The sequence below is a fragment of the Bos mutus genome, chromosome 3, assembly GCF_027580195.1.
Source record: "Bos mutus isolate GX-2022 chromosome 3, NWIPB_WYAK_1.1, whole genome shotgun sequence".
Classification (NCBI taxonomy): Eukaryota; Metazoa; Chordata; class Mammalia; order Artiodactyla; family Bovidae; genus Bos; species Bos mutus.
In genome coordinates, this window is record NC_091619.1 from 102393486 (window position 1) to 102420286 (window position 26801).

Sequence of the window (26801 nt, forward strand, 5' to 3'; positions counted from 1 at the left end):
TTTGCAGACAATTGGAAAGAATGAAGGAAGGAAGGCAGGAAGGGAACAGGGGAAGGACATCTTAACTTTTCCCATGTCACCTGCACAAAATTGCCTCCTCCAACCAACCCTCTCTCCTCTTTCCTCTTGCCTGCTTTGTTTTTCTTTGTACAGCTTTTCTCTCTGAAACTATATTACACATTTATGTGTTTGTTTATTGTGACTTCCCCTCCTCCAGAAGAGCATAAGTCCCATGGAAATAGGCAACTTGGCTGGTGGTTCACCACTGTACCCTCAGTCTCCAGAACCATCCTTTGCACATGGCAGAAGTTCAATAAATTGTTGAATGAGTGGATCAATCAATAAATCAAGAAACCTGCGATTTGCCACTTACTCTATAAGAAATTTGGCAAATAACGGACCCATTCTGTGCCTCAGTTCCTTACCTGTAAAGTGGGGATGATAAAAGACTTACTTTGTAAGGTTGATATGAGAATGACATGTGATACTTCATGTAAAGTACTTAGGCTAGTGACTGGCTTGTAATAAGAACTCAAAAATGATTACCTTTGGAATTGTTTCTGCCTGGATCCCTCCAGCAGCAGGGAACTCACTATCACTGTGTAGTTAGAGTGACTGCTCCATTTCCCCAAGAACTCCCCAGAGCCCTTCTTTCCTGCAGGCCTCCCAGCACTGCCCAGCCTCAGTTTACCTCTGTGACCCTAGGGTGGTCCCCTTGAAGGAAGAAGGCAATCCTGTTTTCATTGTGCAGTTGGACTTAACACAGGGGAAATGTCATGAGTGTCTGAACTTTTTTGGAGTAAGGGCTTACTCTGAGGACAAAAGCTAGTGCAGCTGGACAAAACAGCTGAATCCAACCAGAGGAATTTCTCCCTCTGTTTTAGACTTGCTGCTTTTCTAGGGGAACTTGCCTTTGAAGAATTCATCATCAGGAAGTAAAGCATGAACAGAATTTTGAGAACAAAGATCGTTTTTTGGGGGGCTTTGTTAGATGTAGATTCTCGAATGTTCAAGATTGAAGTCAGGATCTGAATAGCTTCTGCTTCCTGGGCTTCATCTGCAATGGAAAGAAAGGGAGAAAAGAGGAAGCAGGCCCTGGGGCAGCGGTGTCTACCCTCAGGGATAAGCACTGAGCAGTTAGGGCACTCGGCCTTCAGGCAGTTCACCAACTTTGTCCAATGTGCCATCATCAGAGTAAACTGAAAGAAAAAAAAAAAGTTCATTCCTACAGGTCCCTGAGTTGCTTAGCTTGCTTTCTTTCAGAGTCCTAGATTTCTCAGGCCCCCAATACAGGGAATTTGTCCTGGTGTGATTCCTTGGGTTCAATTCAGTTTCCACTCTACATCAAGAGGAGGGAGACAGGCTTCTGGCAGCCACAGAATCTTAATTCTTCTTCCCCAAATCCAAAGATGCTTAAGCAACAACCTTTCCACTTTCCCCATGTGAAGCTAAGCTAAGAGAAAAAGACAGAAAATACATACACTATAATGTTAAAGTTGACACTCTTTGGATAGCTATGATTTTCAAGTTTTATGCTTTAACATGAACCACTTTTATAATGAGAGAAAAGTCAATAAAGTTATGAATTTTTTGAAGCTTAGCTCAAAAGTTCTCCTCCAAGAAGTCTTCCTTTTTCAAAACCATCCAACTGTCCTCATTTCTTCATTCTGGGACTCACCTTGTAATATAATTTGTACTTGTTGAAGTTATCTTTTCTTTCACATAGTTCCTGTCTCACTCACTACACTGTTTGTCTCTTTTGAGCAGAAACTAGATCCTGCATCAATTTTTATGATCTCAGAAGGAACGGTGCTGTGTTCAGTCCTCAGCTCTTTGCTGAGCTGAGGATACAGAGATGACTCAGAATCCACCATGCCACGGAGACGCTCACAGTCCAGTAAAGGAAGAGGATGAGGCTCCAGAACAAATGAGCCATTGGACTTCTGTGTGGACACTCATGTGTCCTGGGAGGATAACACATAAAAAAAAATGGATGCTGTGCAAAAATCTCCGGGGGTTCTAGCAGGGTTTTCTTTCCTTCCAAATCTGTCCCTCATTAACCCCACTGGAAAGACTGTGTGTGATGCTGTGGTGCTGTGATGTGTTAAGTCACTCCAGTTGTATCTGACTCTGTGCGACCCTATGGACTGTAGCCCACCAGGCTCCTCTGTCCATGGGATTCTCCAGGCAAGAATACTGGAGTGGGTTGCCATGCGTTCCTCCAGGGGATCTTCCTGACTCAGGAATCAAACCCACGTCCCCTGAATTGGCAGGCAGGTCCTTTACCACTAATGCCACCTGGGGAGCCCATGGGTGCTGCTGCTGCTGCTAAGTCGCTTCAGTCGTGTCCGACTCTGTGCGACCCCAGAGACGGCAGCCCACCGGTAATGCTAGCGACCTGAATTTTTCACAACATTGGCCAAATCTCTTTGATTCCTCTGTCTCAGTTTGCCCATCTGCAAAATAGGGAAGATGGCACGGATGCAGCCCACGACAGGGACAGCTGCTCTCCCTCTGAGGGGCAAAGTCTATGGATCAGAAGAAATGAAGTCACTGCTCTGTTTCCCAGGAAGAATTGCCACTTACCCAAGCCAGTGTCAGTCTCAAATCGTTTGCCCAGTAGATCTATTTGTTGGATGCGAGCCTGTGAGAGGACTTGATAGTGATCGTTCAAATATTTGTTCCAGATCTCAGAGACCTGTTGGGAAAGGAGATGGTAATCAGACAAGCAGGCTGGACTTTAGCCATTGAACCAGCCATTTGAGAGGGCAGAACCTCTGGCCAGGCTTTCTGACCATCTACAGACTCCCCATTTCATTGTGCCTGGAGGCAGGGGGAGCCCTAGGAGCCCAAAGGTGCTTGCCCAAGGTAAGTGTGACAAATGCTGGGCTGCGAAGGGCACATGGCAGGTTGATCTGGGGACAGCCCTGGTGGGGTCTAATTATAACAGCTGCCATGTATGTATGAATACCAAGAGGAGAAAGAGGATGGGATGAACTGGGAGATTAGGATTGACATATACACTACTATGGTGGTTCGCCTGAGCATGCACTCACACATGTTTAAAATAGATAACTAATGAGAACCTGCTATACAGCAGAGGCAACTCTACTCAGTGCTCTGTGGTGACCTAAATGGGAAGTGGCAGCTCTTCCTAGGAAGCAGAGCAGCGACTTCACCTCTTCTGATCCATAGACTTTGCCCCTCAGAGGGAGAGCAGCTGTCCCTGTCATGGGGCGCATCCATGCCATCTTCCCTATTTTGCAGATGTGCAAACTGAGACAAAGAAATCAAAGAGATTTGGCCAGTGTTGTGAAAAATTCAGGTCCCTAGCATCACCCATGAAGGCGATGGCATCCCACTCCAGTACTCTTGCCTGGAAAATCCCATGGACAGAGGAGCCTGGTAGGCTGCAGTCCATGGGGTCGCACAAAGTCGGACACGATTGAAGCGACTTAGCAGCAGCAGCAGCAGCATCCATGGGCTTCCCAGGTGGCGCTAATGGTAAAGAACCCGCCTGCCAATTCAGGAGACATGGTTTTGATTTCTGAGTCAGGGAGATCCCCTGGAGGATGGTGGTTTAGGTGGTGAAGAAATCCGCCTGCCAATGCAGGAGCTGCAGGAGACCCGGGTTCAATCCTTGGGTTGCAAAGATACCCTGGAGGCGGAAAGGGCAACCCACCCCAGTATTCTTGCTGGGATAATCCCATGGATAGAGAAGACTGGTGGGCTATAGTTCATGGCGTTGCAAAGAGTCAGACATGACTCAACACCTGAGCACACATGACTCAACCCACTCACACATGTGTAAAATAGATAACTAATGAGAACCTATGCATAGCAGAAGGAATTCTACTCAACGCGCTGTGGTGACTTAAATGGGCAGGAAATCCAAAAAAAGGGGATATATGTATACATATAGCTGATTCACTTTGCTGTACAACAGAAACGAACATAATATTGTAAACCAACTATACTCCAATAAAAATTAATTTACAAAATAAGGTTTAAATATATTCTTTAAAAAAATGACTGCCATATGTTGAGCACATACAACTTCCTTTACATCCTCCCAACATCCCAACTGAAGTCTTATTCTTATTACTTCCAATTCATAGATAATTAAACTGAGGCTCAGAAAAGTTAAGATCACACTTGACTCTTGGTAAGAGCTGCTATGTGGCACAGCCAAGGTTTAAATTCAAGTCTGCCTGATTCCAGAGCTCTTTTTTTTTTCAGCTACATCACAATGCCTCGTCCTCAGAAGTGGGTGTAAAATATGAATAAACAGTCACTGCATGAGAGCCTCGGAGAAGGCGATGGCACCCCACTCCAGTACTTTTGCCTGGAGAATCCCAGGGATGGAGGAGCCTGGTGGGCTGCCGTCTGTGGGGTCGCACAGAGTTGGACACGACTGAAGCGACTTAGCAGCAGCAGCATGAGAGCCTATACCACATGCAAAAATGGTTATTTGCTAAGTAAGGTGTATATGAACATAACCAACATTTTAATATATTGGAAACAGTTTTAAATCTTTCACAGGTAAAGATGGACATTTTAAAGTGCTTTCCTGTTCTTTGATCCCTTCACAGGACCTTCCCACAATCAATTTTGCTTAAAAACCTAATCTCCTCTATCCCACACTTCAACATGACCACCTTAGCTTGCTGCTAGGGATATGACAGTATGTGTGTGTGTGTGTTAGTTGCTCAGTCGTGTCTGACTCTTTGCAGCCCCACGGACTGTAGCCTGCCAGGCTTCTCTGTCCATGGGATTCTCCAGGAATACTGGAGTGGATTGCCATTCCCTTCTCCAGAGGATCTTCCCGACCCAGGGATCAAGCCCTGGTCTCCTGCATTGCAGGCAGATTCTTTACCATTTGAGCTACAGGGAAACCCTATGACAGAGTATATGGCAGTCTGTTTGGAGGGGTTTTGTTCTTATTGACCCATAATTTGTTATTTGCTCACTGCTCTATGAATGCTAAGGACTAAACTATTCCGGTAGAGGAGAAACAAAGAAAGAGAAGTGGAATATATCATGTATTAAGCTATGTGACCTTGGGCCAGTCACTTCATTCTGTCTGTGTCTCGAATTTCTCATGAATGGTCTGACACCAGGTTCAAGATATAAGGCCTAAGTATCAAGGCTTAGCTCCCGTATTCCCAACTCACCTTGGTGTACAATGTGTCTGCCAGGTCCAACTTTTTAAGGCCATTGAAGATATTAGCCAGGTGGAAGTAGCCGCCTGAGGCCCTGATGTGCTCTGTTCCAAATGCACAACTGGCAAAATAAATCTATAGCAGAAGGAAGAAAGAGAGTGCTTGAGTTTTCTTTGTAAATCATATGTCTGATAAAGGACGTGTATCCAGAGTCTATAGAGAATTTTTACAACGCCTCATTTAAAAATGGGCAAAGGATCTGAACAGACATGTCACCAAAAAGATATACCAATGACTAATAAGTACGTGAAATAATGCTCAGTGTGATTAGTCACTGAGGAAATGCAAAATAAAACCCACAATGAGCTACATCTTTACACACACAATAACGGCTCTAATTAAAAAGACAGAAAATAACATATACTGGCAAAGATATGGCAAAAATGGAATCCTCTTGTCCATTGCTGGTGGGAATATAAAATGATGAGGCCTCTGTGGAGGACAGTTTGCCAGTCCTCAAAAAATTAAACATAGTTTAATCACCATAGTTTATTGACCCAGCAATTCTATTCTTAGGCATATATCCAACAGAAATAAAAACATTCCCTGATAGCTCAGTTGGTAAAGAATCCGCCTGCAATGCAGGAGACCCCAATTTGATTCCTGGGTCAAGAGATCCACTGGAGAAGGGATAGGCTACCCACTCCAGTATTCTTGGGCTTCCCTTGTGGCTCAGCTGGTAAAGAATCCATCTGCAATGTGGGAGACCTGGGCTTGATCCCTGGGTTGGGAAGATCCCCTGGAGAAGGGAAAGGCTACCCACTCCAGTATTTTGGCCTGGAGAATTCCAGGGACTGTATAGTCCATGAGGTTGCAAAGAGTCATACACAACTGAGCGACTTTCACTTTCTTCACACAAAGACTTATATACAAATGCTCATAATCAGTATTATTTATAATAGGCAAAAGATGGAAACAACCCCAATGTCCATCAACTGGTGAAGGGTAACTGTGGTATATCTACATGAGAGTCAACTATAAGATAAATGAAGTATTGATATATACACAACAACATGGGTGAAGCTCAAAATAATTATGCTAAGTGAAAGAAGTTAGATGCAAAAGATCACATATCATTGTTTATATTAAATGTGTATGCTGCTGCTGCTGCTGCTGCTAAGTCGCTTCAGTCGTGTCTGACTCTGTGCGACCCCAGAGACGGGTAAATGTGTATATTAAAAGGTAAATCTAGAGGGATAGGAAGGGGCATGAGAAATGGTTGCAAATGGACATGAGGGCTCTCTTTAGGGTGAACACTGGATTCTGTTGATGGTTACACAACTTTGTAAGTTTATTAAGAAATCATTGAATTGTACACTTAATTGTACATACCATTGAATTTTATGGTATGTATCAATAATTTGGTTTTTTTTTTTAAACTTAGGCTGAGGAATCTGAGCTTGATCTAATGCTAGCTGTGTGGTCCAGCTCAAGACAGAATGTGCTTCTGCTTGATTTGTTGGAGGTTGTAGAGTATAGAGAGGAAACACAAATGAAGAAGTGCATGAGTCAAGCTCCTAGGTGGAAGTAGATGGTACCCTTACAAGTATTCCCTGAGGACGGTTTAATAAAAGGTTTACCTCCAGAGACGTGGAAGGGGTAAGGAACCAATGAGAGTTAGTCAAGCACTGGGGACTGTTCTATTGAGACTGTTACAGTAAGAGACTGGTACAGTCCAAACTCCTGAGAAAACCAGGGGAGAAAGCAGGGCTACCAGAGCCAGAGAGAGAGCTGCAGATGAAGGCTACCTGACGGGAGCTGTGGCTACGAGGAGCACTTCCCTTGCCAGAAGTGCGCTGGTGCAGAAAGGCAGCAGAGAGTAAATACCTCACCCTCTGTCTCCTCAGAACCTCCTCTGCCATGCCTCTCACTCCCCAGATGCAACTGAGGCCAGAGAGCAGTGAAGTCCAGGTTCTACAGTCCATAAAGGTCAGCCTTCCAGGGCTGAGTAGAGCAAAGAATGGATCTGGGGTAAGGGGATATGCAGAATAACCAACATAGCAAGGTTTCCAGCAAATTTAGGGACATCGTTCAGTGGCACGCAACCAGAGGGAAGGCTGCCCAATGGAGAGGCTCAAGAAAGACTCAGCCTTCATTGAGACTGCAGTCTCACCCCAACCTCATCCAGATTTCAGGCTCAGGAACTCCTCTCTGGTAATATTGTCCCATGTGCTGTGCTGTGCTGTGCTAAGTTGCTTCAGTCATGTCCAACTCTTTGTGACCCTATGGACTGTAGTTCACCACACTCCTGTGTCTATGGGATTCTCCAGGCAAGAATACTAGAATGGCTTGCCACGCCCTCCTCCAGGGGATCTTCCTGACCCAGGGATTGAATTCGTGTCTCTTACATCTCCTGCATTGGCAGGTGGGTTCTTTACCACTAGTGCCACCGGGGAAGTCCCAGTATGGTCCAATATTGAAATCCTAATAGAAACCTTTGGAAGAACAGCTCAATCATCACCCTCTAAACCGTCTAAACCGTACAGAGTTCTATAGTTTACAAATCACTTTCACACAACGTCAGGTCATTTAAATGTAATTACCACACTCTGAAGAAAAGATGTTGATGTTACTTATAAAAATAATAGCCAAAGTACTGCACAAAGTACTGCAAAAATAATAGCCAAAAATAATAAGACAGCCAAATGCCCTGCTGTCTTATTCATCTCTGCAATTTCTTTGTGTTTGGACCCAATGAGGCAGAGACTAGTTTATGGTTTCTGTCTTATAGGTGATGAATGACGTGAAATAATTTATCCAAGTCTATGTGCCTGGTGAAAAGACACCACTAGAACGAGAAGGAAAGCCCATAAAGCATCTTAATCAGGATGCTCTTCTGCCTCCCTTCATCATCCTCAGGGCAACTGAGGGTTGGGAAGTGATGTGATGTGGGCAAGGATGTACAGACAAAAAGTGGAAAGTTCTGAACTCAGGTTGTTAGAATTGCGTTCTTGCTAATAGTCCACCAAACAAATAGTTGTAAACAGAAAGTTTCAGAGAAACGCTCAGTAAAAAGAAAACAGCAATAAACAACAACCAAACAGAGGTGTTCGCAGATACATTCAGGTGTCGTAATTTAGCTTGTTTACATCATTGGCCAGATGATAGCGGGCTTCCTCGTAGTTTTCCTTAGCCATGTAGAGAAGTCCCAGGTTCCGATGCAGTAAGGAATGGATGGCATAACTACATTCGGTTGATTTGAGGACTGTCCACTGAGCTTGGGATAGATATTCCTCAGCCTGGACGACCCGGCCCAGACCTGCCCAAAAGAAATAAAGATTGTAATTCATATCCTGGCCAGAGAACACATGTTGAAAGATGAGTCATCACCCATTCACTCATTTACTCATTGACTTAAAATACTGATTGACACAAAAAAACCTGTACCTGAATGTTTTTAGCAGCCGATTCATAATAGCCAAAATATAGAATTTAAATGTCCACCAACTGGTGCGTAAATATACAAAATATGGTCTTTCCATATTTGTGAGTGGCATATCATTCAGGCACAAAAGGAATGAAGCACTGATACATACTACAACACAGATGAACCTTGAAAATACTGTACTGAGTGAAAGAAGTCAGAGACAAAAAGCCACATATTGTACGATTCCATTAATGTGAAATTTATAGAATAGGTAAATCCACAGAGACAGAAAGTGGATTAGTAACTGGCCAGGGACTGTACTCCAATATTTTGGCCACCAGATGTGAAGAGCCACCTCATTGGAAAAGACCCTGATGCTGGGAAAGATTGAAGGCAGGAGGAGAAGGGGACGACAGAGGATGAGATGATTGGATGGCATCACCCACTCAATGGACGTGAGTGTGAGAAAACTCCAGGAGATAGTGAAGGACAGGGAAGCCTGGCATGCTGCAGTTCATGGGGTCGCAGAGGGTAGGACATGACTGAGCAACTGAACAGCAAAAACAGGGACTGTAGGCATGGGGACTGAGGTGTGACTGCCGATGGTATTGGGTTTCATTTTGGGGTAACAAAAATGTTCCTGCATTAGATGTGATAATGGTTGCACAATCTTGTGAATATACTAAAGCTACAGAATGGTACTTTAGAAGGGTGAATTTTATGGTACATGGACTATATCTCAATTTTAAAATATATGTATATTCATATTCAATACCTTCCATGTGCCTTGTGTGAAGTGATAGGAATTCAAGGATGAAATTTTACAGGGAATGAATGAGTGACATGGAAACAAGAATATTCATTGTTGTTGTTGTTCAGTCGCTCAGTCGTGTCCAACTCTTTGTGACCCCATGGACTGCAGCATGCAAGGCTTCCCTGTCCTTTACCATCTTTCAGAGTTTGCTCAAACTCATGTCCAGTGAGTCAGTGATGCCATCCAACCATCTTCTCCTCTGTTGTCCCCTTCTCCTCCTGCCTTCAGTCTTTCCCAGCATCAGGGTCTTTTCTAATGAGTCAGCTCTTCACATCAGGTGGCCAAAGTTTTGGAGCTTCAGCTTCAGCATCAGTCCTTCCAATGAATATTCAGGACTGATTTCCTTTAGGATTGACTGGTTTGATCTCCTTGCAGTCCAAGGGACTCTCGAGAGTCTTCTCCAACACCACACACAGTTCAAAAGCAAAAATTCTTCAATGCTCAGCCTTCTTTATGGTCCAACTCTCACATTCATACATGACTACTGGAAAAACCATAGCTTTGACCAAGCAGACCTTTGTTGGCAAGGCAATGCCTCTGCTTTTTAATATGCTGTCTAGGTTGGTCACAGCTTTTCTTCCAAGGAGCAAGCATCTTCTAATTTCATGGCTGCAGTCACCATCTGAAGTGATTTTGGAGCCCAGGAAAATAAAGTCTGCCACTGTTTCCATTGTTCCCCTACGTATTTGCCATGAAGTGATGGGACCAGATGCCATGATCTTAGTGTTTTAAATGTTGAGTTTTAAGCCAGCTTTTTCACTCTCTTCTTTCACCTTTGTCAAGAGGCTCTTTAGTTCTTCGCTTTCTGCCATAAGGGTGGTGTCATCTGCATATATGAGGTTATTTCTCCCAGAAATCTTTATTCTAGCTTGTGTTTCATCTAGCCTGGCATTTCACATGATGTACTCTGCTTATAAGTTAAATAAGCAGGGTGCCATAATCTAGCCTTGACATACTATTTTCCCAATTTGGAATCAGTCCATTGTTCCATGACCAGTTCTAACTGTTGCTTCTTGACCTGCATACAAGTTTCTTAGGAGGCAGGTAAGGTGGTCTGGTATTCCCATCTTTTTTAAGAATTTTGCACAGTTCTTTCTGATCCACACAGTCAAATGCTTTAGCATAATGAAGCAGAAATAGATGTTTTTCTGGAATTCTCTTGGTTTTTCTATGATCCAATGGGTGTTGGCAGTTTGATTTCTGGTTCCTCTGCCTTTTCTAAATCCAGCTTGAACTTCTGGAAGTTCTTGTTCACGTACTGTTGAAGCCTCGCTTGGAGAATTTTGAGCATTACTTTGCTAGTTGTGAGATGAGTGAAATTTTGTGGTAGTTTGAACATTCTTTGGCATTGCCTTTCTTTGGGGTTAGAATGAAAACTGACCTTTTCCAGTCCTGTAGCCACTGCTGAGTTTTCCAAATTTGCTGACATACTGAGTGCATCACTTTAACAGCATCATTTTTTAGGATTTGAAATAGCTCAGCTGGAATTCCATCACCACTACTAGCTTTGCTCATAGTGTAAATAAGTACACTATTATATTTGTAATATATACTAGTATATTCATAATATCTGTAGTATATTCCTAATATAGTATAAATGCAATCATAGTAACATTATAAGGTTTTCAAGTAGAACAAAATTGTTTAGTCACTAAGTTGTGTCTGACTCTTTTTTGACCCCATGGACTATAGCCCACCAGTCTCCTAGGTCCATGAAATTTCCCAGGCAAGAATACCATAGTGGGTTGCCATTTCCTTCTCCAGAGGATCTTTCCAACCCAGCGATCAAACACATATCTCTTGCATCCCCTGCATTGGCAGATGGATTCTTTACCACTGAGCCACCAGGGAAGTGTTTAATTCTATGGGTAGGGTAGAGGGGGACAATGGAGTGGAGAGAGGCATGGTCAGCGCTTTGGACTGAATGTTTGTGTCTCCTCAAAATTCATATATTGGAGCTCTAATCCCCAGTGAGATGGTAATTGGAAGTTGAGCCTCTGGGAGTTAATTTGATTATGAGGGTAGAGCCCTCATAAATGGGATTAGTGCGCTTACAAGAAGAGACATGAGAGAGATGATCTCGCTTTTGGCCTTGTGAAGATACACCAAGAGAAGGCAGCTGTCAGCAAGTTAGGAATTGGATTCTTACCAGATGCCAGCTCTGCTGGCACCTTGATCTTGAACTTGTAGCCTCTAGAACCGTGAGAAATAAATGTTTGTTTAAGTCATCCAGTCTATGGTATTTTTTATACCAACCAAGCTAAGATAGAAAAGTCTAAGCTAGGCTTGGAAGATGATTATGTTTTCCAGATAAAGAAAAGAGGGCATCCCAGGCAGAATGAACACATACGCAAAGCCTAGAGATATGAAGTAGTATGCTGTGTTTAGAGAATTATACGTTTTTCTGTGAAGCCAGAGCACAGAGTATAAGGGATCAAGTGGCAGGGAATGAGAGTAAAGAGGCAGGCAGGGCACAGATCATGGAGGGCTTAGTAAGTCATGCCAAGGAGCTTGCTGCATGTGGATAAAAATTAGAGAAATTTCAGAAAGGGAGAAAGAACTGGATTTAGATTTAGAAGAATCCTCTGGAACTGTGTGGAGGAGAGATCAGAGGGGAAGAGGAAGAGTAAAACACTCATCCAAAGACTTTTGAAATAGTTCCAGCAAGTACTTGAAGCCAGAACTAAGGCAGTGAATAAGGATGGAGAAAATAAAAAAAGACATTTAGGACCTAGAATGATTTTGGTGGTTAACCATGTCACATGGTTAAGTGAAAGTCACCTTTATTTCTGATAGTCAGATATTCTCGACACCTAAACCTTTTTGTTTAGCTGTAAAGATATATAACAGTTTCCTGCCTACCTGCTTGCCTCCTAGGGAGATTGTGAGAACCGAACAGAAAACTACTCTGAGGGCATCTGCAGAGCAGGAGGCACGACCTCACATGGAATGAAGTATTCCATGTGCTGAAAGCTGCAGGAGAAATGGTATCAGTGAAGGGTCGGAAGATGAGGACCCAGACCCCCCCAAAGTCAACCTTCTGTTCTTGGCACTTCCTCCCAGGCATACTTCATATGTAAGCACTACTTTATTCTAGTCGTAATCATACAGGACTGAATTATTGGAGGAGAGGTGAGGAAGAAGCAGTCAACAAGAAGCAGCAAGTAATTTTGCCTGAGTGATGCTCACACTAAAATTGGAAAACATTAGAATCGAGAAGTCTTGGCCCAGGATCCTGGCTCATGTTAATTAAATAGGCAAGTCACATTTTCCAACTGGATTTTGTCTAAAAATTAAGAGCTTTAGACTGAGGCTTTCTCAAATTTAAAGAAGCAAATGACTCCTGGCTAAGATGTTTGCATACATATGTACTCAGTCATTAAGTCATGCCCGACTCTTTGGGACCCCATGGACTATAGCTCGCCAGGCTCCCCTGTCCATGGGACTTTCCAGGCAAGAATACTGGAGTGGCTTGCCATTTCCTCCGCCTGGGGATCTTCTCAGCCCAGGGATTGAACCTGTGTCTCCTGCAGTGGCAGGCAGATTCTTCACTGAGCCACCTGGGAAATCTAGCTAAGATGTTTAAGCTCAGGAAAAAATTGGTAGACGGTATTGATATCTATTGAAAATTTAAATTTTTCATGTCCAGTTCTCATTTATGGAGATATTGCTGGAAAAAGAAGGCCCCTAGGCCAAGCTGAACCACATTTAAACAAGGATCAGTACCAAAGGAAAAAGGGTATGTGTGAGAAAAAAAAAAGGACAAGGCTGCAAATTCAGAGAGCAGGATATAATGAGGTGAGCAGATCAAGCTGTGACAAGCAGGTCGGAATTAAGACTGTGACCCATGAGTGGGTGAGCTCAGGCATGCCCTCCTCCATACAGTGCTTACCTAGAGAGGTGCAGGGATAGAGTGGAGGTAACAGAGACATCAGGAAGGGAGACTATCCTACAGGGCAATTTGCAGAGCATACACAGTAGAGAGAGAAAGGATGGCCAGTTAAGGAACAGTGGTACTTGTCTCAAGGGGGAGTCAGCAGGCTTACATTGGGTTGTGGAGATCCGAGATATATTATGTGGAAGATTTTGCAGGACTTGGTGCTGAAAGTAAAGAAGCCCAGAATAAAAGTCACGAATAATTCAAAGGTGTGGCTGGGAAGCGCCCAGGGGAAGAAAAAGGAATCAGCATTTAATGAGGGCCTGCCTTACACTATGCCTTCCACTAGCCTTCCACCAGGCGAGGCCACCTGCATCTGTGATTACATCTGCAAACAACCCTGCAAAAGAAATATCAGAGGAGGAAACTGCATGCCTTCAGTTAATCTAAGTTCATCAGATCTGTCCAGTGTCTACCAGTCTGCCAGATGCTCATTGCATGCTGCAGTCCTGACCTTAAGGAGTTTACCGTCCAGTGAAATCATTACACAATAAAGAAACAAAAAGTGAAGCGCTAGGAAGGAAATGAACAGCTGTTGCTGCTGCTGCTAAGTCGCTTCAGTAGTGTACAGTTATCAAAAAAGGCAGGGAGTGGAGAAGGAAATGGCAACCCACTCCAGTATTCTTGCCTGGAGAATCCCATGGACGGAGGAGCCTGGTGGGCTACAGTCCACAGGGTCGCAAAGAGTCGGACACGACTGAGCGACTTCACTTTCACTTTCCCTTTAAGATTCTGGTGATCCACCTCGGTTGCTGAGTGTATCACCAGTCGATTCCTCTTTATTGCTGCCTAGCTTTCCACTGTATGGATGTGCCACAGTTTGATGCGCATTTACCCACCGAGGGACAGCTGGGTGGTTTCCAGTTTTTGCCTGTTATGAATAAAGTGGCTGTGGACATTCATGTACAAAAAAAAAAAAAAAGGCAGGGAGAAACCTACTTTGGATGATTACAGGAGACATCTCTGAGAAGGTGGTGTTTAAGCAGATGCCTGAAGGTTGAACGGAATCAGCCATGTAAGAGGGAGAAACAAGCATTCCAGGCAATGTGTAAGAGAGCCCTAAGGTAAGAAAAAGCTCGATGACTGGGATCCCACAACTATTGAGGAGGTGAAATTTAAACCTAGGTTCTCCCAGTTCCAAAGTGCTGACTAGAGTGAGAGAAGATGAATAAAGTGGCTCCTCTTTGAAGTATTACTGAAAATGTCATTTTCCAGAGGGTTAAAATTCCAAAGCTTTACTTAAAAAAAGACAAATGCCTATAATTTTTCCACTCCAGTCTGGAGGAATCTCTAAGATGGGAGAGGCATGTAGGGGGTGGGGGGCACATGATTTATTTAGACTTTCAAAAAGGTTGGCAAGGTTACAAATCAGTAATGGTGGGAGTTATAATGAAACCTTCCATCTAGACAGCACTTTCCTGCTTGCAAAGCACTTTCATGTTCATGACACACAAATTCATTTAATCCTCAAAACAGTCCTGTGAAGACGACTCAGGTTCAACAAATGCTTACATAGTTCCCATTTAGGTGTCAGGTCCTGTGAGAGGGTTTCTGAGTGCCTTCTCTACACTAAGTACTGTTCTGGATGTAAAGACACTATGATGAGTAAGAATATGCTGCTGCTGCTAAGTTGCTTCAGTTGTGTCCAACTCTGTGCCACCCCATAGACGGCAGCCCACCAGGCTCCGCCGTCCCTGGGATTCTCCAGGCAAGAACACTGGAGTGGGTTGCCATTTCCTTCTCCAATGCATGAAAGTGAAAAGTGAAAGTGAAAGTCGCTCAGTCGTGTCCAACTCTTCGCGACCCCATGGACTGCAGCCTACCAGGCTCCTCGGTCCATGTGATTTTCCAGGCAAGAGTACTGGAGTGGGGTGCCATTGCCTTCTCTGGAGTAAGAATATACACAGCCCCAGTTCTCCCTGAACTTATGGTCGATCACAGGAGAGGGACTTGAATTAAATAAGCTCATCAACAATGTTGTTCGTGTTTAATTGCTAAGTCGTGTCAGATTCTCTTGCAACCCCATACACTGTAGCCCGCCAGGTTTCTCTCTCCATGGGATTTCCCAGGCAAGAAAAATGGGATGGGCCACCATTTCCTTCTCCAGGGGATCTTTCCAACCCAGGGATCAACCTCGCATCTCCTGCATTGGCAGGCAGATTCTTTACCGCTGAGCTACCATGGAAGCCCCATCAACAAATGTATAATTATTATCAAGGTAAGTGCCCAGAAAAAAGAAAGATGTTTCTAACTGCATACACAAAAAAAGAGAATCGACTCAGTCTAGGAGCTTGGGAAAGGGTTCTAGACGGGAGTGGTGACTCAAGCTGAGCCTGAAGGATGAATAGGAGTTAGTCAGGTGAGGGGGAGGGGAGGAGAAGTGGGGAGAGTAGCTAGAGAAGAACCTTCCAGAACAAGGAAGCATCGCAGTGCCAACGAGAGAAGGCCAACACAGCCGAAAGGGAGAGAGAAGATGAGAGGTGAGGTGAGAGAATTCATAAAGGCTGGACCAAGCATGGGCTGATAGGTTGCTTTAGGAACTTGGTCTTTACTTATTGGAGTGAGTTGGTCACATTTTGTTTAGAGACCAGATTAGAGGGAGGCCAGGGAAGATTGCAGAGGCCAGTTGGCAGGGAGTAATTCAGATGAGAGATGATAGGATTTAGGCTAGGGTGACCTCTCCAACATTCCATAGCTAGTCAGTGTCAGAGATAAACAGAGCCTAAGCTGTACTTCCTTGTCCAGCGGTCTTCCACTACTTATGGAGGAGGGACAGGCCAGAATGGGGAGTCGGACCAAAGCAGGGTAAAAAGGGTATTTTTGCAGCTAAGTGGCCTGGGATGAAGAGTCAGAGTGCAAACCAGTGAGGAGGGGGTCCATGCAGAAGAGGCATCCCAGAATAAGGAGTCAGAGCCCACAAAAGGAGAGGAGGGCATCTGAAGGGGAAAGAATAGGATTAGAAATGGGAGGTTAACTCATACAGGGTAACAGATTAAACATATAGATACGTCAGTGAAAATGGAAGCCAACATTCTCACCATCAGAGAGGAGAACTACAAATATAAAATGGGAGAAAATGAGATTGAACCCTGTGGATTTAAATGTAGTCCTAGGGACCCAAGATCATGTATAGAAACAGACGTAGAGAGAGAGAGATAAAGAGATTTAGAAATAATGTGTATATACATATACACATTCAGTTCAGTTCAGTCGCTCAGTCGTGTCCGACTCTTTGCAACCGCATGAACCACAGCACACCAGGCCTCCCTGTCTATCACCAGCTCCCGGAGTTTACCCAAACTCATGTGCATCAAGTCAGTGATGCCATCCAGCCATCTCATCCTCTGTCGTCCCCTTCTTCTCCTACCCCCAATCCCTCCCAGCATCAGGGTGTTTTCTAATGAGTCAACTCTTCGCATGAGGTGGTCAAATTATTGGAGTTTCAGCTCCAGCATCAGTCCTTCTAGTGAACACCCAGGATTGATCTCCTTTAGGATGGACTGGTTGGATCTCCTTGCAGTCCAAGGGACTCGCAAGAGTCCTCTCCAACACCACAGTTTAAAAGCATCAATTCATATACACATTATCATACATATATTTCCTAATTCTGTCCACTGAGAAGCCTGGGAATAGCCATACCTCACTAGCAATGAGTATGTCTAGTGCACAATTCGTGGCTTCTAAATTCCATTTTCCACTAAAAGAAATCAGGGCTCCTTGCAGATAGGTTCCAGAAAGCAGGAAAAGTGATCAAAGAACAATGGGGAGGGAATTCCCTGGCAGTTCAGTGGTTCAGTGCTAATGGGGGACTTCTCTGATGGCTCAGATGGTAAAGAATCTGCCTGCAATGCAGGAGACCCTGATTCAGTTCCTGGGTCAGGAAGATCCCCTGGAGAAAGGCATGGCAACCCACTCCAATACTCTTGCCTGAAAAACCCTATGATAAAGGAGCCGGGTGAGCTACAGTCCATGGGTTGCAAAGAATCGGACACTGCTGAGCAACTAACACTTTCACTTTGACTTTTCAGTGCTAATGGATTCTATGCTTTCTCTGCTGAGGGCACAGGTTCTATCTCTGGTCAGGGAACTAAGATCCTGCAAGCCTCACAGCCACACACACGCACGCACACAACCTCCCAAAAAAACAAACAAGAAAGAAAGAAAGAGAACAACGGGGATGTGTCAAGGAAACACAGAAGCCAGTGTGATGGGCTGCCACTTGCCAAATCAAGGACAGTTTGAACATCAAATTAAAGATACTAATGGATTGTAACCCATTAAATAAAATAGGAAAACAAAGGTCCATGGTGATATAAATATTCACTGAAAGTTTGCTGAGGAATGGGATATTTATATAGTTTCAAATACCTCTCTATAACTTATCGATTGCAAAGAGAGGAAAGATTAACTTTACAGAGAAGCCTGACAGATACCACCTTAATAAAGTAACTTGAACATCATCAATAATGGAACAAACTAAAAACATGTGCCAACTTCTAGGATGAGATGAGAAGAATACAGCGTCACTTCTGTGATATTCCTGCCAAAGACATATCACCTGAGTCCAGTCATGGAGAAATGTCAGAAAAACTCAAATTGAAGGACATATTATAAAATAATTGGCCTTTAATCTTTAAAAGTGTCAACATGGTAAACATCAAGGAAAGCTTGAGAAACTATTCCAGAATGAAGGAGACTAAAGAGCCGAGGCAACAAAATGAGACTGTGATTCTGGGCTCTGTCCTTTTGCTATAAAAATGTGATTGAGACAACTGGAAAAAGCTGAATGGGGTCTGCTTAGTAGACAATCGTCAATAATGACTTTACTGTGGTTATGAAGGAGACATCTTTGTAGGAAATGCACACTGAAGTAGTCAAGGCATAGGGCGTCAGGTACGCAGCTTACTCTCAGATAGCCTAGGGGGAAAGTCCTTTATAGTATTTCCAACTGTTTTACTTTTTTAAAAGTTTAAAAAAAAAAAATAATAATGGCTGCTGAGATATACAAAACAGTAGTACAGTATTAAAGGCAAAAGGAGAAGAGGGCAGCAGAGGATGAGATGGTTAGATAGCATCACCAACTCAGTGGACATGAAGCTGAGCAAACTTGGGGAGATAGTGGAGGACAGAGGAGCCCGGCATGCCACAGTCCATGAGGTCACAAAGAATCGGAAACAAGACTTAGCGACTGAACAACCAAACAGTACCTAAAATGCTGTAGATGCTCAAAAATGTTCATCCCCCTTGAAAACGCTAATTCCCCTCTTGTAGTAACCGCCCTGTGTGCTGTCTGCTAAGTCTGTGCTCGCTGCTCTCAGAATTGCCTCTCCTGTCAGTAGGAGCAGGTTCCTAATTTTGTCTGAACTGTGTGACTCCAACACAAAGGTAGATACAGATGGATACCACACTCGAGCTGAGTCAACACGATTCTTTTTTTCAGGAATTTAACATTGGAAATTAGATGCTGATTAGTTTCTGTTACCCACCTTGAACCTGGAGGATGTGTAAATTCAATGTAAATTCAGCTACATATGATATTTTGAGGTAGCTGTCTTCTGCGTAAGCAGAGGGTAGAAAAAGCTTGTCTGTAGAGATGGAAAATAAAGTAGAATGCAGAGACAAACAGAGACAAGACCCAAGAGAGAGAAACAACACTAACCTTGGCTTCTTATAGCATTCAGAGTTTAGTATCTCACAAAGCCTCCCTTCCTTTAGGACACTTAGTGTCCTAATAAATTTCCTCCTTTTGCTAAGGCCAGCTAGCATGGATATGAGTCAGTTATAACCAAAAGTCCATGACATCTCCTTCCCCACCTTGTGCCAAACTTTACAGCAATCCCGTTCTTCCACAAAATGTGTCTTGGTGCCATTGCCAGAGCTGGACATTTTGGCCATTAATATGACCCAATATGGACTTACCTGGTGGCTCAGCAGTAAAGAATCCGCCTACAATGCAGGAGATTGCCTGCAATGCAGAAGATGTGGATTTGATCTCTGGGTTGGGAAGATTCTCTGGAAAAGGAAATGGCAACCCACCCCAGTATTCTTGCCTGGAAAATCCCATGGACAGAGGAGACTACAGTTCTGTAGTCTCTGTAGCCCACAGGTGGGCTTCAGTTCATGGGGTCGCAAGAGTTGGGCAGGACTTATTTACTAAACCACCACCATCATGACTCAATATAGCACTTCTTACTGGTTCCAGGGGGTGTCTAGTCAGCATCACTTACCAAGACTGGCTTCAGCCAACAGCAAGTAAGCAGGCACTAGCTCAACTGAACTCAGGCCGTGCACATTCATGCGAAAGCGAAGAGAGTGCAAAGCTGCCGGGACAGCATCTTCATGTTTTCCTTCAAAGATATATTTCTGGGCAACGGTGTAACAGAGTTCAATCAAATGCTTCTGTGGAAGAAAAAATGAGGCTATCTGAGACATCTAAGGGTAAAAGGTAATGGTGGCTATAGGTATCCCTGGAGATAAGGGCAACACCTAACAACCTGGTCAAGAGCCCATAGTGAGCCTGACCACATTGAGGTGGACTTGAGACCCAAAATAGGTGATTAGAAAGGAAAACTCTGGACTGTGAGTTCCTGTGACGATCCAAGGTCCAGGGACAAGGATCTTTTCATCATAGGTCAGTACTTGGCATAAATGAGTGCTCAATATAAAATTATTAAATGAATATTATTATGTTCTTAATAAAATTTTAGTTTAGCAAAACTGAAATGTTTCGGGACAGTTTAAAACTTTCTGCCTTTCTGAGTTAATTTTGAGACAAACATATTTTTCCTTCTGTAATTATCCTGCTTAGCTAATATTAGAAATAACTTTGACTCTTCATCATTCTAAAGCCGCTCTCAAGGTGTCACTATACTAAAATCAATGAATCTTTTGAGATTTATGGCTTATAAAGCATTATTTTTTCAGAATAACTGAGATGCTATCAATGCCATAATAATAATTTTCTCAATCTCCTTTATTTATTAACTAGTATATTCATACATCATTTCTTGACCTTCTACTATGTGCCTAGGCTCTTATCACATACTTAGCATGTTAGGGAGCTATGGCTGAATTTTGTAACCCCAAAATTCATAAGATTTATAAAGATTTTTGTTGTTGTTGATGTGGACCATTTTTATAGCCTTTATTGAATGTTACAATATTGCTTCTGTTTTACATTTTGGTTTTTTGGCCATGAGGCATGCAGGAACTTAGTTCCCTGACCAGGGATGGAACATGTACCTCCTGTACTGAGAGGCAAAGTCTTAACAACTGGACCACCAGAGAAGTCCCCAAAATTCATATGATGAAGCCTTATGAATGGGCCTGCATTTGGAGATAGGGCTTTTTAAAGAGGCAATCAAATTAAAATGAGGTAATGGGGTATCACCTAATCCAATCTAGTGGTGGCTTTATTAGGGGAGGAAATTTGGACCCCAGGGATGTGTGCACACAGAGGAAAGACCACAGGAGGACACAGCAAGAAGGCGGCCATCTGCAAGCCAAGGGGAGAGGCCTCAGAAGAAATCAACCCTGCTGACAACCTACCGTTGGTCTTGGACTTCCAGCCTCCAGAACTGTGAGAAAATAAATTTCTGTTGTTCAAGGCCCCCATCTGTGGTACTTGGTTATGGCAGCAGCTCTAGGAAACTAATACTGCAGTGATTCAGCAAATTTGTGGAGAACTGACTGAACGGAACTGAGGGCATAAAGACATAAAACCACACCTCTGCCTTCAGAGGTTGCAGTTCAGTGGCCTTGCACAGTCCCTCCTTTCACTGGGGCCGCTGTGCTGCACCCCTGACTTAAACCTGCAGCGTCCCACAGGCCCTACCTGCCGCTGCTGCAGCTGCTGCAGGCCATGCTGCCGTTCTTCCTCCGAGTTGTAGAAGGGCATGGAGGTGCGCAGGGGAATCAGGAGCTGACATATCTTCTCGTGGATGCTGCCCCAATCAGCTCTTTGATGAACCACACCACTGACAAAGGAAACACGACTTCGTTATCTCTACCTTGGGCTTGACCGCACATTCTCCTGACCCTACTGCTGGCCAGGCCCTAGGGACTAGAAGAGTAAGCTCAACACAGACCAGGCAGGGAGCCTAAAGCCATTTCTGACAAAACTTGCTCTTCCTTCACATGGTGACTGGGTGGTGTAAAGACCAGGGGTGTGTGGGAGGAGTGGGGAGGATATTTCTGCAGGCCGTTAGGTGGTGATGCTGTCTCTGCCTATTCTGCTTTTGTTCTTCATTAGTAACAACAAAGACAACGTTAACACTGTAATGGTCTAAGGTCATTTTCAAAATATCTGAACGCTGAAGCTGATGAATGTAAGGAACTTTTCTTGGGGAAAGGCGCGAGCCTCTCACGAGGCTCTCGGAGACACTTTCCTTACAGCTGGGGCGTGGCTGGGAAGAGCACCATTTGCGTCTTCTGTGCTGGGGCTGGGCGGGGGGGCAGGGGGCGGGCATTCGCATGGAACACACTGTGAATCTCCTCCAATCCTAGCGGCGCAACAGGTGGTCTCACAAGTAACTGTTCAACTTTTTGCAAACAAACAAACAAAAAAAAAAACATTATTTTTTTAAAGGTAAGGAAGCATGGGTATGGAGAGTAAGTAGCTACTCTAGGCCCGTATTCCAAAGCCAGTATGTTTTAGCTCTCCAGAGAAAAGCATTGTGGCAGTTTAGTTTATGGCTTTTCTGACTGTTTTATGTGCATATTTAATATTTTTTAAACACTTAATTGGACAGCACAAATATAGAACGTTTGCATCACTACAGAAACATTCTATTGGACAGCACTTTGACAGAGTCCACTCCCATTCCTTTTATTTTTTTAAATGGCCACATCATGCAGCCTGCAGGATCTAAATTCCCCAACCAAGGAAAGCGCCACTGGAGCACCAGAGCCCAGGGAAGGGACAGGGAAAGTAACAAACCACTGGACCACTAGGAAATTCCCTCCCATTCCTTACACAATTTCCTCTATGAACGACTCCTGTTGCAGTGAAAAGGAAAAAAAGGAATGAGTTTTTCTTTCACTTTCCTGAGAATGAAGAAGAAAAAGAGAACAGTGAGCAGGCCTGAACATTCTTAGTTTTTATGGCAATTGTTGCTAATCTGTAACTGTTTGCTTTTCTGGCCCCTAACTCTGCAGGTGACTGCAGCTATGAAATCCATGAAATTAAGAAGCTTGCTCCTTGGAAGAAAAGCTATGACAAACGTAGACAGCATGTTAAAAATAGACAGTGTTTGTCATCACTTTGCTGACAAAGGTCTTACATCATCAAAGCTATGGTTTTTCCAGTAGTCACATGTACAGATGTGAGAGAGTTGTATGAGAACCATAAAGAAAGCTAAGCACTGAAGAACTGATGTCGTTGAACTATGGTGTTGGAGAAGACTCCTGAGAGTCCCTTGGGCTGCAAGGAGATCAAACCAGTCAATCCTAAAGGAAATCAACCCTGAATATTCATTGGAAGGACTGATGCTGAAGCTGAAGCTCCAATACTTTGGGCACCTGATGCAAAGAGTTGACTCATTAGAAATGACCCTGATGCTGGGAAAGACTGAGGGCAGGAGAAGAGGGTGACAGAGGATGAGATGATTCGATGGCATCACCAACTCAATAGCCTTGAGTTTGAGCAAACTCCGGGAGATAGTGAAGGGCAGGGAAACCTGGCATGCCACAGTCCGTGGGGTCAGAGTCAGACATGACTGAGCAACTGAACACCACCACCACCACCATATACAAAATAGACTCAAAATGGATGTAAGATCAGAAACCAAAAAGCTCCTAGAGGAAAACAGGCAGAATACTCTCTAACATAAATTGTAGCAATATTTTTCTTTGGATCTGTTTCCTAAAGCAAAGGAAATATAAGCAAAAATAAACAAATGAGACCTAATGATACTTACAAGCTTTTGCATAGTAAAGGAAACCATTGACAAAATTAAAATACAACCTAATGAAGAGAAGAAAATATTTGCAAATTATGTGACCAATAGGGGATCCCAACCCAGGGATCGAACCCAGGTCTCCTGCATTGCGTGCAGACGCTTTACCATCTGAGCCACCAGGGAAGCCCAATAAGGGGTTAATATCCATCATATATAAATAACTCAAACAATTTAACATCAAAAAATAACCCAGTTTAAAAATAGGCAGAAGAACTGAGTAAATATATTTCCAAAGAGGACATCAGTTCAGTTCAGTTCATTTGCTCAGTCGTGTCCGACTCTTTGCAACCCCATGAATTGCAGCACGCCAGGCCTCCCTGTCCATCACCAACTCCCAGAGTTCACTCAAACTCATGTCCATCGAGTTGGTGATGTCATCCAGCCATCTCATCCTCTGTCGTCCCCTTCTCCTCCTGCCCCCAATCCCTCCCAGAATCAGAGTCTTTTCCAATGAGTCAACTCTTCGCATGAGGTGGCCAAAGTACTGGAGTTTCAGCTTTAGCATCATTCCTTCCAAAGAACACCCAGAACTGATCTCCTTTAGAATGGACTGGTTGGATCTCCTTGCAGTCCAAGGGACTCTCAAGAGTCTTCTCCAACACCACAGTTCAAAAGCATCAATTCTTTGGCGCTCAGCCTTCTTCACAGTCCAACTCTCACAGCCATACATGACTACTGGAAAAACCATAGCCTTGACCTTTGTGGGCAAAGTAATGTCTCTGCTTTTGAATGTGCTATCTAGGTTGGTCATAACTTTCCTTCCAAGGAGTAAGCGTCTTTTAATTTCATGGCTGGAATCACCATCTGCAGTGATTTTGGAGCCCCCAAAATAAAATCTGACACTGTTTCCACTGTTTCCCCATCTATTTGCCATGAAGTGATGGGACCAGATGCCATGATCTTAGTTTTCTGAATGTTGAGCTTTAAGTCTAGTCAAAGCTATGGTTAAAGAGGACATGCAGATGGCCAATAGGCAGGTGAAAAGATACTCAATATTGTTAATCATTCAGTTCAGTTCAGTCGCTCAGTCGTGTCCAACTCTTTGCAACCCCATGGACTGTAGCACACCAGGCCTCCCTGTCCATCACCAACTCCTGGACTTTACTCAAAATCATGTCCATTGAGTTGGTGATGCCATCCAACCACCTTACCCTCTGTCACCCCCTTCTCCTCCTGCCTTCAATCTTTCCCAGCATCAGGGTCTTTTCCAATGAGTCAATTCTTCGCATTAGGTAGCCAAAGTATCAGAGTTTTAGCTTCAGCATCAGTCCTTCCAATGAATATTCAGGACTGATTTCCTTTAGGATGGACTGGTTGGATCTCCTTGCAAGCCAAAGGACTCTCAAGAGTCTTCTCCAACATCACAGTTCAAAAGCATCAATTTTTCAGCTCTCAGCTTTCTTTATAGTCCAACTCTTACATCCATACATGACTATTGGAAAAACCATAGCTTTGACTAGACAGACCTTAGTTAAATGTGAATCAAAACAGCAGTGAGATATCACCTCACACCTGTTCTAATGGCTATCATCAAAAAAGAACACAAATAACTAATGTTGGCAAGTATGTGTAGAAAGGGAAACTTATACACTGTTAGTATAAATGTAAATTGGTATAGCCACTGTGGAAAATGGTATGGAAAATTCAAAAAACTAAAAAGTAGAGTTACTATATTACCCAGCAATTCCACTGCTGGGTATATACCCAGAAACATTCATTTGAAAAGATACACGCATACACACACACACACACACACTTCCCAGGCGGTGATAGTGGTAAAGAACCCACTTGCTAATCAATGCAGGATACGTAAAGAGACATGGGTTTGACCCTTGGGTTGAGAAGAGCCCCTGGAGGAGGTCATGGTAACCCACTCCAGTATTCCTGCCTGGAGAATCCCATGGACAGGAGCCTGGCAGGTATACACACACACAGACACAGACACAGACACAGACACACACAGACACACACACACACACACACACACACACTGGGATACTACTTAGTTAAAAAGAATGATATTTTGCCAATTGTAGCAATATGGATGGATTTGGAAGGTATTATGCTAAGTGAAATAAGTCAGAAAAAGACAAATACTGTAAGATGTCAATTATATGTGGAATCTAAAACATACAAAACTAGTGAATATAACAAAAAAGAAGCAGTGTCACAGATATAGAGAACAAACTAGTGGTTACTGTTAGGGAGAGGGGAGGGGGAACAATATAGGAGTATGTAGTTAAGATGAACAAACTATTATGTATAAAATATGGTGCAAGGATATATTGTACAGCACAGGGAATATAGCCAATATTTATAAATGGAGTATAACCTTTAACAATTGTGAAACACTATATTATACAATGGAACATACGTATTATTGTATATCAACTGTATTTCGATTAAAAAAAACTGAAAAAAAAAAAAAGAAAAGAAAATCTATTGACCATAGATGTATGTGGGCTTCCCAGGTGGCGCTAGTGGTAAAGAATTTGCCTCCCAATTCAGGAGACATACGAGACCCAGGTTCTTTCCTAGGGTTGGGAAGATCCCCTGCAGGAGGGCATGGCAAGCCACTCCAGTATTCTTGCCTGGATAATTCTGTGGACAGAGGAGCCTGGTGGGCTACAATCCATAGGGTCACAAAGAGTTGGACATGACTGAAGTGACTTAACATGCATAGATGTATGTGCTTATTTCTGGACTCTCAATTATATTCCATCAATCTATATGTCTATCCTTATGCCAGTATCACACTGTATTTCTGTAGCTTTGCAGTAAATATTGAAATTAAGAAGTATGAGTTTTCCAACTTTGCTCTTTTTTGAGATTATTTTAGCTATTTTATGTCCCTTTCGTTTTCATATACATTTTAGGATCAGAGTGTCCTTTAAGGCAAAAATGATGGTTAGAAATTTTAGGGATTGCATTGAATCTGTGGTGGTGGTGGTGGTAGTGGTGATTTAGTCGCTAAGCTGTGTCTGATCTTGCAACGCCATAGACTGTAGCTCACCAGGCTCCTTTGTCCATGGGATTTCCCAGGCAAGAATGCTGGAGAGGGTTGCCAGGTCCTTCTCCAGGGGATAATCCCCACCCAGGGATGGAAGCTGGGTCTCCTGCATTGCAGGTGGATTCTTTATCGACTGAGTCACCAGGGAAACTATTTCATATTAAGTCTTCCTGTCTATGAATATGAAATATATTTCCATTTATTTAGGTTTTGCTTAGTTTTATTCAACAATATTTTGGTTTTTTTTTTTCCAGTGTATGTCTTTTACTTCTATGATTAAATTTATTCCTTTATTTAAAGTGCTATTGTAAGTGGAACCATTGTCTTAATTTCATTTTCAGATTGTGCCTTGCTTGTGTACAGAAATATAGCTGATTTTTGCACACTGATTTTATATCCTATAATCTTGCTTTTTTGTGTGAGGGGTTTCTCTATATAAAGATCATACTTTTACTCCTTTGTTTCCAAGCTGGATACTTTTTATTTCATTGT

The 26801-nt window shown here is 43.3% G+C and overlaps 1 protein-coding gene across 1 annotated transcript in view; it reads right to left on the reverse strand.

Annotated features, from left to right (window-relative positions):
• The window catches only part of ZMYND12 (zinc finger MYND-type containing 12), a 36475-nt gene that overhangs the window by 3202 nt on the left and 6472 nt on the right, over nt 1-26801 (reverse strand). Inside the window, exons 2-7 of the mRNA XM_005888970.2 lie at nt 21175-21316; nt 19568-19739; nt 8312-8481; nt 5175-5297; nt 2587-2698; nt 908-1057 (exon numbers count right to left, since the gene is read on the reverse strand). Of these exons, the coding sequence (XP_005889032.1) occupies nt 908-1057; nt 2587-2698; nt 5175-5297; nt 8312-8481; nt 19568-19739; nt 21175-21316 (869 nt within the window). The remainder of the gene's footprint in view (nt 1-907; nt 1058-2586; nt 2699-5174; nt 5298-8311; nt 8482-19567; nt 19740-21174; nt 21317-26801) is intronic.